Source organism: Chanodichthys erythropterus, chromosome 3 (genome assembly GCF_024489055.1).
Source record: "Chanodichthys erythropterus isolate Z2021 chromosome 3, ASM2448905v1, whole genome shotgun sequence".
NCBI lineage: Eukaryota > Metazoa > Chordata > Actinopteri > Cypriniformes > Xenocyprididae > Chanodichthys > Chanodichthys erythropterus.
This window is the reverse complement of record NC_090223.1, coordinates 12,255,277-12,268,598: the sequence shown is the minus strand read 5'-3', so window position 1 is coordinate 12,268,598 and position 13,322 is coordinate 12,255,277. Positions and strand designations below refer to the sequence as shown.

At 46.5% G+C, this 13,322-nt stretch overlaps 1 protein-coding gene across 1 annotated transcript in view; it reads right to left on the bottom strand.

Annotated features, from left to right (window-relative positions):
- LOC137003328 (zinc finger protein 721-like) overlaps positions 1 to 13,322 on the bottom strand; it is a 35,378-nt gene that overhangs the window by 21,037 nt on the left and 1,019 nt on the right. The window contains exons 2-3 of the mRNA XM_067363449.1: positions 7,933 to 8,456; positions 7,219 to 7,848 (exon numbers count right to left, since the gene is read on the bottom strand). Coding sequence (XP_067219550.1) covers positions 7,219 to 7,848; positions 7,933 to 8,456 — 1,154 coding nt within the window. The remainder of the gene's footprint in view (positions 1 to 7,218; positions 7,849 to 7,932; positions 8,457 to 13,322) is intronic.

Here is a 13,322-nt window from a genome sequence, read left to right as displayed (position 1 = left end):
AGAGTGTGTGCGTGTGTAGCGATTTGGGCCGGTTCCTCGGTATGTCAGGGAGTGGTGTACCTGACACATCGCGTCGCTCCCTGGGTGCTTCAGCACGAGTGAGTTGACTTCCCCTTCTAAAAGAGCTTTACAGACGAACCCTGACAGTATGTCATTTCGTCTGTGCGTTAATGGGTGCGGTCGTTCCCTGGTCCCTGCTGATGGGCACAATCGTTGCATCTCGTGTTTGGGCATTCTGCACGCTGAAGCAGCTTTTGTGGATGGTCCATGTTCCCATTGCGGGAACATGACTATCGCGATGCTGAGGTCGAGACTCTCCTTCCTGAAGTCTCAGGAAGCGGGGGTCCCCTCTCCTATGCCGCGTACGACCGTTTTTTCCGGCCCCGGGAACCGGAATGACGGTACGGCGCTGTATAGGAAGGGTGACCGGAGGATTACGGTCAGGGCTTCCCCGCCGAGCGGAAACGCTCCTCGGGCCCCTGCCGCCTCATCAGCACCGCAACCCATCGTGCCACCGTTGGTTTCCGCTGGGCCCTCTACGGACTGTCCAGCCGTTACCTTTGGTGTGCTGGCGGCGGATCGGATGTCGATCGCTGCATCGGAAGGTGAGCCTGAGTCCTCGGGGGAGGATTCGGACGCGCTGCCGCCCGGGACGGTAGCGTTACCCGAGTCGGATCCCGAGCTCACGGCTGTGCTCTCCCGGGCCGCCTTGTGCGTCGGGCTTGAGTGGAACCCTCCACCCTGTCCCGGCCCATCTCGGTTGGACGATTGGTACTTGGCGGGGGGTCGCGCTGGTCAAATCCAGCGTCCCGCCCCAATGCCTTTCTTCCCGGAAGTACACGATGAGGTGACCAGGTCTTGGCAAGCTCCGCATGGGGCTCATACAGGGCCTGGTCCCTCGTCCGCCTTAACCTCCCTGGACGGCGGGCTAGCCAGGGGGTACGCGAAGATCCCGCCAGTCGAGCGGTCTTTTGCGACGCAGTTGTGTCCAACGGCCGCTGGCTGGCGCGGTGAGCCGCGTCTCCCGTCCCAGGCCTGTGAATTCTCAGCCGGTCTGACTGAGAAAGCTTACAGTGCCTGTGGGCAGGCTGCCTCTGCCCTGCACGCGATGGCCCTTTTGCAGGTCTATCAGGCAAAAGCGCTGTCGCAGATGCCCCAGGAAGGTCCTGACCAACAGCTGCTTGGGGAGCTGCGCGCTGCCACTGACCTTGCCCTCCGGGCAACGAAGGTGACAGCGCGTTCTGTTGGCCAGGCGATGTCTACTCTGGTAGCCCAGCAACGCCACCTCTGGCTGACCTTGGCAGACATGAGGGAGACCGACAAACATCGGTTCCTGGATTCCCCCGTGTCTCCGGTCGGCCTTTTCGGCGACGCGGTGGAGAGCTGTGCCCAACAGTCCTCCGCTGCACAGAAGCAGGCTGAGGCTATCAGACATGTCATGCCACGGCGGTCCGCTGCTGCCTCCACCCAGCCGCCCGTGGCTCAGCCTCAGCCCGCTCGTCGCCGAGGGCGCCCGCCTGCGTCTTCCTCCGCCCCTGCTAAGTTGGCAAAGCAGCAGCCTACACCAGCCAAACAGCAGGGTGCCGGGCGCGGACGTGGTGCCCAGCCCGTCTCTGCCAGCCAGGTGGCAAGCGGTCGGGGAAAACTCGGCCCTGAGACGGGCGACCTGGAGCGGAAGGTTCCTGCCCTTTGGGAGAGTATTCCATCTGCTCTACCACCCCCGGAGGAGGGCCGGGGGGGATTTTGTGGCGGCTGTCCATCTACCGCCGCTGGCTCTCCGGAGTCCAGCGGTACCCACTTTGCCACAAAAAGAGCAGTTTCCTCAAACTCCAGGTCACAACAAGGGGTGTCTGCCAGTGTGCCAGGCTCCGCCTCGCTGCTGTCAGCTCCCTCCCCATTCGCCAGCAGGTGGCAGTGTGATGGTGCAGACCGCGTCCCGTGCGCCGTCTCCCATGCACACTGCTGCCTCGCAGAGTCCGACCCCACTCCGGGCCGCCCTCAAGCCGTCCGAGTCGGGTCCCTCTCTGCCTTGCTGCCCCACCCCCGGTGCGTCTGTGGTGCCTTTGGTCCCGCTGGCTCAGTGTCTGGAAGCGTGGATAGCGCTCCCCAGCCTGTCCAGTTGGCTCATTCGTACTATCAGACTCGGCTATGCGATTCAGTTCGCCCGGCGTCCCCCGGTCTTCAGGGCTGTCCACTTCACTCAGGTGTCGTTGGACAGTGCTCCTGTTCTCCGGGTGGAGATTGCTGTCCTCCTGGCGAAGGGTACAATCAAGCCGGTCCCTCCAGCCGATATGAAGTCGGGGTTTTACAGCCCCTACTTCATTGTACCGTAAAAGGGCGGTGGGCTACGGCCAATCCTGGACCGTCCCCAGGATTGGTTTGCAGCAATAGACCTGAAGGACGCATACTTTCATGTCTCGATTCTGCCTCGACACCTACCCTTCCTAGGTCGGTCTGCGTTCGAGGGTCGGGCATGTCAGTACAAAGTCCTACCCGACATGGTTGTAGCTCCCAACCGGTTAGGTCTTCAGGTCAACTGGGACAAGAGCAAACTCGCCCCCGGGTAGAGGATCTCTTGTTTCGGTCTCGAGCTAGACTCGGTCGCACGGACTGCGCGTCTCACCGAGGTGCGCGTCCAGTCGGTGTTGTACTGCCTGAGCTCGCTCAAGTGCAGGACAGCGGCTCCACTGAAAGATTTTCAGAGGCTCCTGGGGCATATGGCATCTGTAGCCGCGGTAACGCCGCTCGGATTGCTTCATATGAGACCGCTTCAACACTGGCTCCGCGGCCGGGTCCTGAGATGGGCGTGGCAGTGTGGCACGCTCCGAGTCCCCGTGACACCGAGCTGCCTTCGCACCCTTGTCCGGTGGTTGGACCCTTCATTCCTGTGGGCCGGAGTACCCCTCGAACGAGTGTCCAGGCACGCTGTGGTCTCCACAGATGTCTCTGCCACGGGATGGGGGGCCACGTACAACGGGCATGCAGTGACAGGTCTTTGGACGGGGCCTCAGCTGCATTGGCATACCAATTGCCTCGAGTTGCTAGCGGTTCGTCTTGCGCTGGCCCGCTTCAAGGAGCTGTTGTCAGGCAAGCACGTTCTAGTCCGCTCACTAAGCACTGCGGCCGTTGCGTACACCTACCGTCAAGGTGGTCTACGCTTCCGTCGCATGTTGCAACTCGCCCGCCATCTCTTGTTGTGGAGTCAGAAGGATCTGAGGTCCCTTCGGGCCACTCGTGTCTCAGGTGTGCTCAACCGTGCAGCCGACGAGCTGTCACGGCAGCATCTACTTGCGGGCGAGTGGCGGCTCCACCCCCAGGTGGTCCAGCTGATTTGGCAGCGTTTCGGCGAGGCCCAGGTAGTCCTGCTTGCCTCCCCGGAAACTGCCCTCCGCCAGTGGTTTTATTCCCTGACCGGCGGCACGCTCGGCACGGATGCCCTGGCACACAGCTGGCCCCCGGGTCTGCGCAAACATGCGTTTCCCCCAGTGAGCCTTCTCGCACAACTCATGTGCAAGGTCAGGGAGGACGGGGAGCAGGTTCTGTTAGTGGCTCCGTACTGGCCCACTCGGACCTGATTCTCAGACCTCATTCTCCTCGTGACAGCACCTCCCTGGCCGATTCCTCTGAGGAAGGACCCCCTGACTCAGAGACGGGGCACCCTGTGGCACCCGCTTCCCGATCTGTGGAACCTCCACGTGTGGTCCCTGGACGGGATGCGGAGGTTCTGAGTGATCTCCCGCAAGCGGTCGTAGACACCATCACTTCCGCTAGAGCTCCTTCCACTAGGAATCTCTACGAGCTGAAGTGGAACCTGTTCGTCGAATGGTGCGCCTCTCGCCGAGAGGACCCCCGATCATGTTCGGTCGGATCCGTGCTTTCCTTTCTGCAAGATGGGTTGGAGCGAAGGCTGTCTCCCTCCACCCTCAAGGTGTATGTTGCCGCCATTGCCGCACATCACCATGCAGTTGAGGGTAAGTCCCTGGGGAAACACGATCTGATCGTCAGATTCCTGAGGGGGGCCAGGAGACTGAATCCTCCTCGCCCTTCCTCCGTACCCTCTTGGGATTTGACCCTGGTTCTCACAGCTCTCCGGGGTCATCCCTTCGAACCTTTGCAATCAGTCGACCTGAAACTAATGTCTCTTAAGACGGTTCTTCTGGTTGCATTGGCTTCCCTGAAGAGGGTAGGGGATCTGCATGCATTTTCGGTCGACGAAACGTGCCTAGAATTCGGGCCCGGTGCTTCTCACGTCATCCTGAGACCCCGGCCTGGATACGTGCCCAAGGTCCCTACCACTCCCATCAGAGATCAGGTAGTGAACCTGCAAGCGCTGCCCTCGGAGGAGGCAGACCCAGCCCTAGCTTTGCTCTGTCCCGTCCGCGCTCTGCGCGTTTACATGGACAGAACACAAAGCTTCAGGACCTCAGATCAGCTCTTCATCTGTTACGGAGGCCAGCAGAAGGGAAAGGCTGTCTCCAAGCAGAGGATGGCCCACTGGATAGTGGATGCCATCGCCTTGGCGTACGAATCCCAGGGCGTGCCTTGCCCGCTCGGGTTGAGAGCCCACTCCACCAGAGGGGTGGCCTCTTCCTGGGCGCTGGCTCATGGCGCCTCGCTGACAGATATCTGTAGAGCTGCGGGCTGGGCGACACCTAACACGTTCGCTAGGTTTTATAGCCTACGTGTAGAGCCGGTATCCTCGCGTGTACTCGCATCCACTAGTCGGTAGACGTGTTGTACCCACTCTAAGTGTCGGCTTGCAATGCCATTCCCGCCACTGGCCGGATACGTGCATACTTTCACTCCAGTCGCGTTCCCCGCTTGGCGAACCCTGTCGAGTTCCTCCGCCTCCCCCTTCGGCTCGGACATTGCGGAGTGTCTGATGCCAGGCCTACATCCGTCGCTGACGCTGTCTGTTGGCTGGGGCCCATATGTCGTGACCCCTCTACGTGAGCGGTCACATATGTGTATTTTCCACGGTTTAAAACTCCCTACGGGCCGAGTCCGTGTCTTTCCCTTAGCAGAGCCAGCTCTGCTGTCACCTGTCAGATGAGTCTCCCCCTAACCAGGTGGAGCCATCCCAGGGACTCCATATGCGTACTGCCCCCCCGGGCCAGTCCATGTGTGTATTCCCACGTAAACTCCTCCCCCATTGGGTAGGTAGTGGTTCCGCAGCGTCCCTTACGGGTTCGCTTCCCCAGTGTGTCTAGTTTACTTAGTGGGTAGTGGTTAGACAGCAGTAGACTCTCTCGGTGTAAGCTCGCCCCCTTCACCGCCAGCCGGTGCTATGGGCGGCTGAGCTTGTGCTGGGCACTGGAAGGGGTTTTGTAACTGTGGCGCTTTAGTTGGGATCCCAATTCGTCGGTCACTACTGACGTACGTCGAACGTGACCGACTGAAAGGGAACGTCTCGGTTACGTATGTAACCCTCGTTCCCTGAAGGAGGGAACGGAGACGTACGTCCCGTCGCCACAGTTTCTGTACCCTCGCTGTAGTGCGGACACCAGTTGTCTCCTCAGCGAAAAACAGAGTGCGATTGCATCTGCTTCCTATTTATATACACCTGTCGGGGGCGTTGCGCATTATGCAAATATCGCACGCCAATTCCATTGGCTTGTTTTAGTTTACACGAAGATGATAGGGCTCTCTAAGCGATATCCCAATTCGTCGGTCACTACTGACGTACGTCTCCGTTCCCTCCTTCAGGGAACGAGGGTTACATACGTAACCGAGACGTTTTTCATAAAAACAATATTTGTCTCTGAGATGGAGTGAAGTTGAATAAAATCCTGAAGAACTATACTTTGAATTTAGACTTAAATACAGCTTAAATACAGAGTAAATGTATAAATATTAATGTATTTTCACAGTTAACGTTTCATTTAACATAAAAAACAAACAAACAAGGTTAACTAGTTGCAGACGATATAAAACTTAGTTTAACCATACATATTTTGGTCCAGTGTCCTGTCGTGAATCATGTCAAAACCCAATAGAAAGTCATAAAACTTTAAAATGCACACACAAACATTAACTGTCTCTGTCTGTCACACAGCCGCTAGCCATGTAAGGACACTCGGCTCATTGTTGCCACGTCTGAGATTGGGATCCTTTTACACTTGTGCTGTGATTACACTACTTTTGGGATGGTTTTGTTGCGCAGACCTGGCAACCCTCCACTCCAAAACAACACCCCTTTCATGCACTTCGAAGTGCGTAGCCCTGAATTGGGACACGGCTATGGGCTTTCCTGGAGATGTTGGAGACGTTTATGAAACACATGACACATCATTGTTCCAATTGTAAATGAGTAGACATATAACAGAAACTCAATGGAAAGCTATTTAAATTGTTCCAGTGTCTTTTTAAATTATTTTTTAAATAATTACATTAAATGATTGATGTTGTGTGCTGTGCTTTGCAGGCACACTATTGGCTGATTTAGAGGTTGATTTTTAACAGCCAAGTCATTTTATCTGTTCATTTTTAACAGCTAAGTCAAAGCTTAAGACTATTTTTAAGAGCATTTCTGAGAAGTTGTATACATAAGGGCCTATGTAAAACATGACACTGATTTGCAGTAACAATGGATCCAATGTAATCTACTAGATTCAATAATGTATAAATAAGTCAGAATAAATGCAAATGTAAAAATTTATTGTTAGTCATGCCAAATACAATATCAATTAAAAAACGATCAATACAAAACATCAAATGCTCAGAAATGACAGTAAAAGATGCATACCTGACATTTGGAAAATGCATAAAGAATGTCTGGAGGACACTGAGCATTATGAGCTGATCTGGCCACAGAATCACACCTGAAGTCTCCTCCAACATCTCTGACCAAGACAGAAACTTCTTTCAAATGGAATCATGAGCAAATAATAGGAATTTGCAATAATCAAGGTCCCAGACTTGGGTATTTACACCTGTGGGGTTACAAGGGAACAATTTGCATGAAAGACCAATTGGCAGAGGACCCAAATAATATCTCTAAACTCTTACAACCTTTATTGCCTTTGGGTTCACCTCTGTGGGAATGAGACATTTTACCAGTCACACTGAGACATTTCAAATGATACCAAACATGTATAGTGTTGTATGATAATTGTCTTAAACTGTATCATGGAGATAATCATTTTTAAAAGAAATTAAAAGGTTAATTTTCTTTTTCTCAGAGAGTAGCTCTCTCTTCCAGTTTCTATAAACTTAGACATGTGTGTGCAGCTTCTCTCCAGTGTAGATCCTCTCATGTCTTTTCAGAGATGCTGAGCAACTGAATCTCTTGTCACACTGTGAACACTTATAATGTTTTTCTCCAGTGTGAATCCTCTCATGTGTTTTCAGATATGATGAACAACTGAATCTCTTGTCACAGTGTGAACACTTGTAAGGTTTTTCTCCAGTGTGGATCCTCTCATGTGTTTTCAGAGATGATGAACGACTGAATCTCTTGTCACACTGTGAACACTTATAATGTTTTTCTCCAGTGTGAATCCTCTCGTGTGTTTTCAGATATGATGAACAACTGAATCTCTTGTCACAGTGTGAACACTTGTAAGGTTTTTCTCCAGTGTGAATCCTCTGGTGCTGTTTTAAATCACTCCATCTAATAAAAGTCTTCTCACACTCAAAGCACATGAACTCTCTCACATCAGTGTGTATTTTCTGATGTCCTTTTAAACTTCCCAGCACTGAAAAACTCTTTCCACACACAGAACATGAATATGGCTTCTCCTTCAAATGAACTGTCAGGTGTTTATTCAGGTGTGATGCAGTAATACATTTTTTGCCACACTGATCACATGTGAACGGTTTCTCTCCGGTGTGGATCCTCATGTGACTCTCAAGACTAGAATTGGTTGTGAAACCTTTCCCACACTGATCACACTTGAACAGATTCTCTCCAGTGTGAACTGTCATGTGAACATCAAGACTTTGTTTGTATGCGAAATTCTTTCCACATTGACTACATATATACGGCTTTTCTCCAGTGTGGATCCTCATGTGACTCTTAAGTCTACTACTGCTTGTGAAACCTTTCCCACACTGATCACATGTAAACGGTCTCTCTCCAGTGTGGATCCTCATGTGAATCTCAAGACTCTGTTTGGTTGTGAAACTCTTTCCACATGGAGTGCATGTGAACGGTCTCTCTCCAGTGTGGATCCTCATGTGACTCTTAAGATTACAACTGCTTGTGAAACCTTTCCCACACTGATCACATGTAAACGGTCTCTCTCCAGTGTGGATCCTCATGTGACGCTCAAGATTTCGTTTGTTTGAGAAACTCTTTCCACACTGAGTGCAGGTTGCAGATTTCTCGGCTCTTCTTTTCTTTAAAAATGTCTTTTTAGACTTTGAGCGACTCAAAGGTTTTTCTCCAGGTTTGACATGATGTTTCTCCTCCACTTCACTCAGTTCTTCACTCTCCTCCTCCTCTTTAATGATATCTAAAATGGAAAAAAAATAATTTTAGACAAATTATAAAAGATTATAGACAAATCCCATGTTTCTGTAGTGATAACTTCAAGGTGGAGTAAGTGGATTTTGAAAAACACTGTTTGAGGAGACAGAATGAGTAAGAGGGAGATTTGAAAAAAAAAAAAAAAAACAGAAAGAGAGATGATTAGACAAAATACAAAATAGCTCAAAAGTATATCACTGGAATGAAGATTTATGACTGGGCAAGCGCTTCAAGAACTGCATTAAAGGATTATTTCACATTCAAATAAACTTTTCCTGATACTCAGCCCCCTTGTCATCCAGGATATTCATGTATTTCTTTCTTCAGTCGAAAAGAAATTAAGGTTTTTGATGAAAACATTCCCAGATTTTTCTCCTTATAGTGGACTTCAATGGGCACCAAACGGTTGAAGGTCAAAATTACAGTTTCAGTGCAGCTCCAAAGGGCTTTAAACGATACCAGACGAGGAATAAGGGTAATGATCAACTTGCACATGCTTCCGCTTTCCGTATTCTTCAAAAAACTTACACTGCATGTCCTACACCTTCCCTACTCTACTTACAGAATGAACACAGCGCCAGTTTCGTTTTTTTCCAAAAGTAGAATAGGGAAGGTGTAGGACATACAGCGTAAGCTTTTGAAGAATACGGAAAGCGTAAGGCCTTGCAAGTCGATCATTTGTGTTTATAAAGCACATACAGTTGTATTTTTTTTTTTTTTCGAAAATGACAGATCGTTAGACTAGATAAGACCCGTATTCCTTGTCTGGTATCGTTTAAAGCCCTTTGAAGTTACACTGAAACCGAAATTTTGACCTTCAACCGTTTGGAGGCCATTGAAGTCCACTATAAGGAGAAAAATCCTGGAATGTTTTCATCAAAAAACTTAATTTCTTTTCGACTGAAGAAAGAAAGACATGAACATCTTGGATGACATGGGGGTGAGTAAATTATCAGGAAAATTTTATTTAAAAGTGGACTAATCCTTTAATATTAGAAAAGCTTTTCAGTTCTGGAGAGAGCTAAGTGGGAAGGCCTGAAAACAGATGCAGAGGCTGCTTTGATCCCGCTACTCATGTGAGTAATACTGGGTTTTGATTGTCTGGAGCTGCTGTGCTGTTTGCAACTGTAGGAACAATGGACAAACCAGACAAATGAATCATTCAGATGATTCTTTCGAAACATAATTCCAGAAATCCAAACTCAAATGTCATGTGCGATCTCACGGGCGCGGCTCCATCTAGCGGCTGTAAGCAGTATATTTTAGTGTCTCAACATGATTACTCGTCAAGCGCCAAGCTTGTGTTTCGTGCGCTGAATGAGGTAAGGTTTTCCTTATTACCCGATTTTGTACAGTAGTCTCATATATTTTTTTCTCGATCTTTGTGACTTTGCACCCTTGATTTGCATTGCTTGGGCAGCGTATGACTGTATCGTGTGCTACTGTATTTATTAGCAACAACACATATAGTACACTGATATATGTTCTAAAATCGGCTCAAAATATCAAACATATTTGATATCCTCCGACTGGATGGAATCAAAATCTGAAGCTAAAAAATCAGAGTCTATGACCATGATATACTACGCGACTTTCCATGGAATCTTTCAGCTCCAAAAATATTCTTGTTGCTTTATAATATTAATATTGATCCACTGTACTCACATGAACTGATTTAGATGTGTTTTAGTACATTAATAGTAAAAAGAATAATTTATATAACTATGAATGGTTTATAATAACTACAAGTTTATCAGTAAGTATAAATCGGATTTTGCAGAAGTGCAGTTGTTGTGTTTACAACCTTGTCAGTCATTCTGGAAAGTTAATTTACTTCCTAAAATATAATAATGTTTTAAACTATATTGAAAATGTCTAAAAACCTGGTAATGTTAATCTGTTAATATGACACAGCCAAACTAAAACAGATTCTGGTCATGAACCCTTCACATGAAAAGCATATGGTCTCATTTGAAAGCAAACAATTTATGAAAAAAAGAGAATAAAATGAGCCTTTTCACTGCAGCTAAAGCCATATTTCAAATCTGAAGATGAAATGTTAAGAACATGTCATGTGTTTTTATTTTGAAACTCTAAAATGCTAACTGCTGTTTATTGTCATCCTCTAAGCATCTATTCAGTGTCTCTATTGTTTTGTGGTGCAAACTGCCCCATTCAGTTTCAGTCTCTCCTGCACACATTCACAGCTCTCCGGTTTGGTTATGGCTCTAATTATAATTCTTTTGTCATTATTGAAATTACTGATGACTCTCTATTCACACTGTTTTTTGTTTAAACTTTTCACTTCACCTTCTTTGAAATTGCATCAAATGCCCTTATTGAGTGGCACAAAGACTGAGCGGCAGCATTGGATTTCAGCGTGAATGTCGCGAATAACACAAAACACATCCAGAACGAGAAAGAGCAGAGTATATTTAAAGAGTGCCGAAAGATACAGAAAAAATGAAGCAAATGAATCACTGTAATTCACAGAAACAGCCGGACTGCAGGCAGAGAAACATGGATTTGCAGTTATCATTTTGTGAGCTTGAGGTAATTACAATCTTTTACATTAAAACTAACTTTGAACTAAAAGAACAAATTAGTGCGCCAACATTCTCCAGCAGGTTAAAATAATATTTAGTCTGACTGATGTTGACAATTAATATGAAAGTTTCTCAAACCTCCCTTTACTGACCATTTGTTGAAAACAAACATTTGTACCCATTTCAGTTTGACTGTTTATCTAACTGTGATGAAATGTTTGAATCTTTCTATCATGAATGTTGTTCAGCATCATGAATGAATGAAGAATAAACACCAACCTCTTTGTTCTTCAGTGTGTTTCATTCTGCAGGGTTCTGGATCACTCATGTTCTCACTGTCCTCTTTAATAAACTCAGTCTTTGCAGATTTCAGCTCCTCCTGATGCTCTGATGCTCATCTGATGGGAATATCCCAGCATGGGGAATTACAATAGGAAGAGCTTCACTGATGACATATTACAAGCTTAGTTTATGGTGAAACCCAGTGTGGGAGGAGCATCACTGATGATGTGACTGCTATGGGAGGAGCTGATTTGCTAAAATAAAAAAAAAATCAGTTTGTGTTTGTTTTTATAATAATTGACACTTCTTAGCATTAGTATGTCTGTCTATTCATTATAAAGTAATTGATATAAGTTCATACATTATTTTTTATTGATAATCCTAACAAACTGATTCTTCATTTAAATAAAGACATATATCAAGCACTAGAGAAAAGAATACAAGTAATGCAATGTCACTTATTGCAATTATAAATAATGTTAAGAAAACAGTTGAAAGCATACAGAAATAAATGCACTTTTAACCAACAAACACTCTTTAGTGCTCCTTTTCGAACAGGATTAGTTTTACATGGGGAGGTGGGGGTAAAGTAATTATTACCAGAGCTTCTCTGTGATTTTAGTCCTGTCCGAATGTGCCATCTTGGTAATCATTACAGACAATGTCAGTAAAGATTGCGGCGACTTTTACCTTCTGTAAAAATTACCTCAGGTAATACTAATCCCGCCCGAACAGACCTGCTGTAAATATGTACGGTAAAATTCCGTCATTTCCTGTTTCAGTTTTCTGTGCAGTTTTCAAGCATGGAAGCACTTGAAGAAACATTTATTTGTGTTGTAGGTGGTGGGACAAGTCTGTTGCAAACCTCAAGTATTTTCCACATATCATTCAGAGCAAAAAGAAGATCAGAAGCACTTGTCAGAGGCACAAAACTAATTTTATCTAAAAATTTGTACTAAAATTATTTGTGATTACTTATTAAAGAGTATCTGGCACCACCGCACAGTTAAATAAACACATGTAGGGCATCGTTCGACAGAACTTACCAAATAACTTTATCAACAAGGAACATGACCAAACAAAGCTTCATTTGACCAAAGATCCATTTCCTGACCCCATGACCCCCAGCCTTAACAGAAGTGATGATGTGACTTCTTTTAACAAAGAACTCTTCTCAGCTCATCTGGAGTAAACTAATCAAAACCTATCACGTGGGGTCTGATCACATTAAATCTATTGATTCTTTCACAAAACCCTCTTGTATTAACGGATGGAACAGGAAACACTAATCAACCGATTTGTGACCAATGGGTCCAAGACCATTTGTGTTGAGTTTTAACTCTATGCTTACAGACTCAATCCCGAATCTCAAAAGGAAAAATTGTTGATCATTTAAAGTATTAACTATGTTCAGAAAAAAACATGCCATGATGTTATTACTATTATGTTATCCAATGACTTATATGTGTTTTCCTCAAATTCATTATTGTAATAATTGTTTTATTAGGTCACGTTATTTCATGGGCGTCAGAAGCAAAAAAAATGTGGGTGGGTCCTCCCTCTAAATGTTTTTTTTATGCAATTTATAGATAGATAGATAGATAGATAGATAGATAGATAGATAGATAGATAGATAAAATGCCAATCAATCGGTAGTTATTGATTTTTTTTAAAAGAACAACAAGACACAAGCCTTTACATTCAGTCGCATTTTTGCTCCCATTTATTTTCACACATTGATCACACAGTGCATACAAAGTTTAGTCCCAAAGCGCGCACAACTGAAGGAATACACGTTTACCTTTGATTTCGTTCGATAGACAAGAAGCATGGCCTTATGCAGCATTTCATAATTACTGAGGTTACATAATGTATTATGCTAGGGGGGTTCGGGGGCATGGTCCCCTGAGAAAAGTTTGATTTCCTTGGTGTACATATATGCATTTTAGGACGTTTTAAGGCCAACAAATTGGATAACAATAGCTTTAAAACCATGCCAACAAATACATAAATGCACAGTTTTG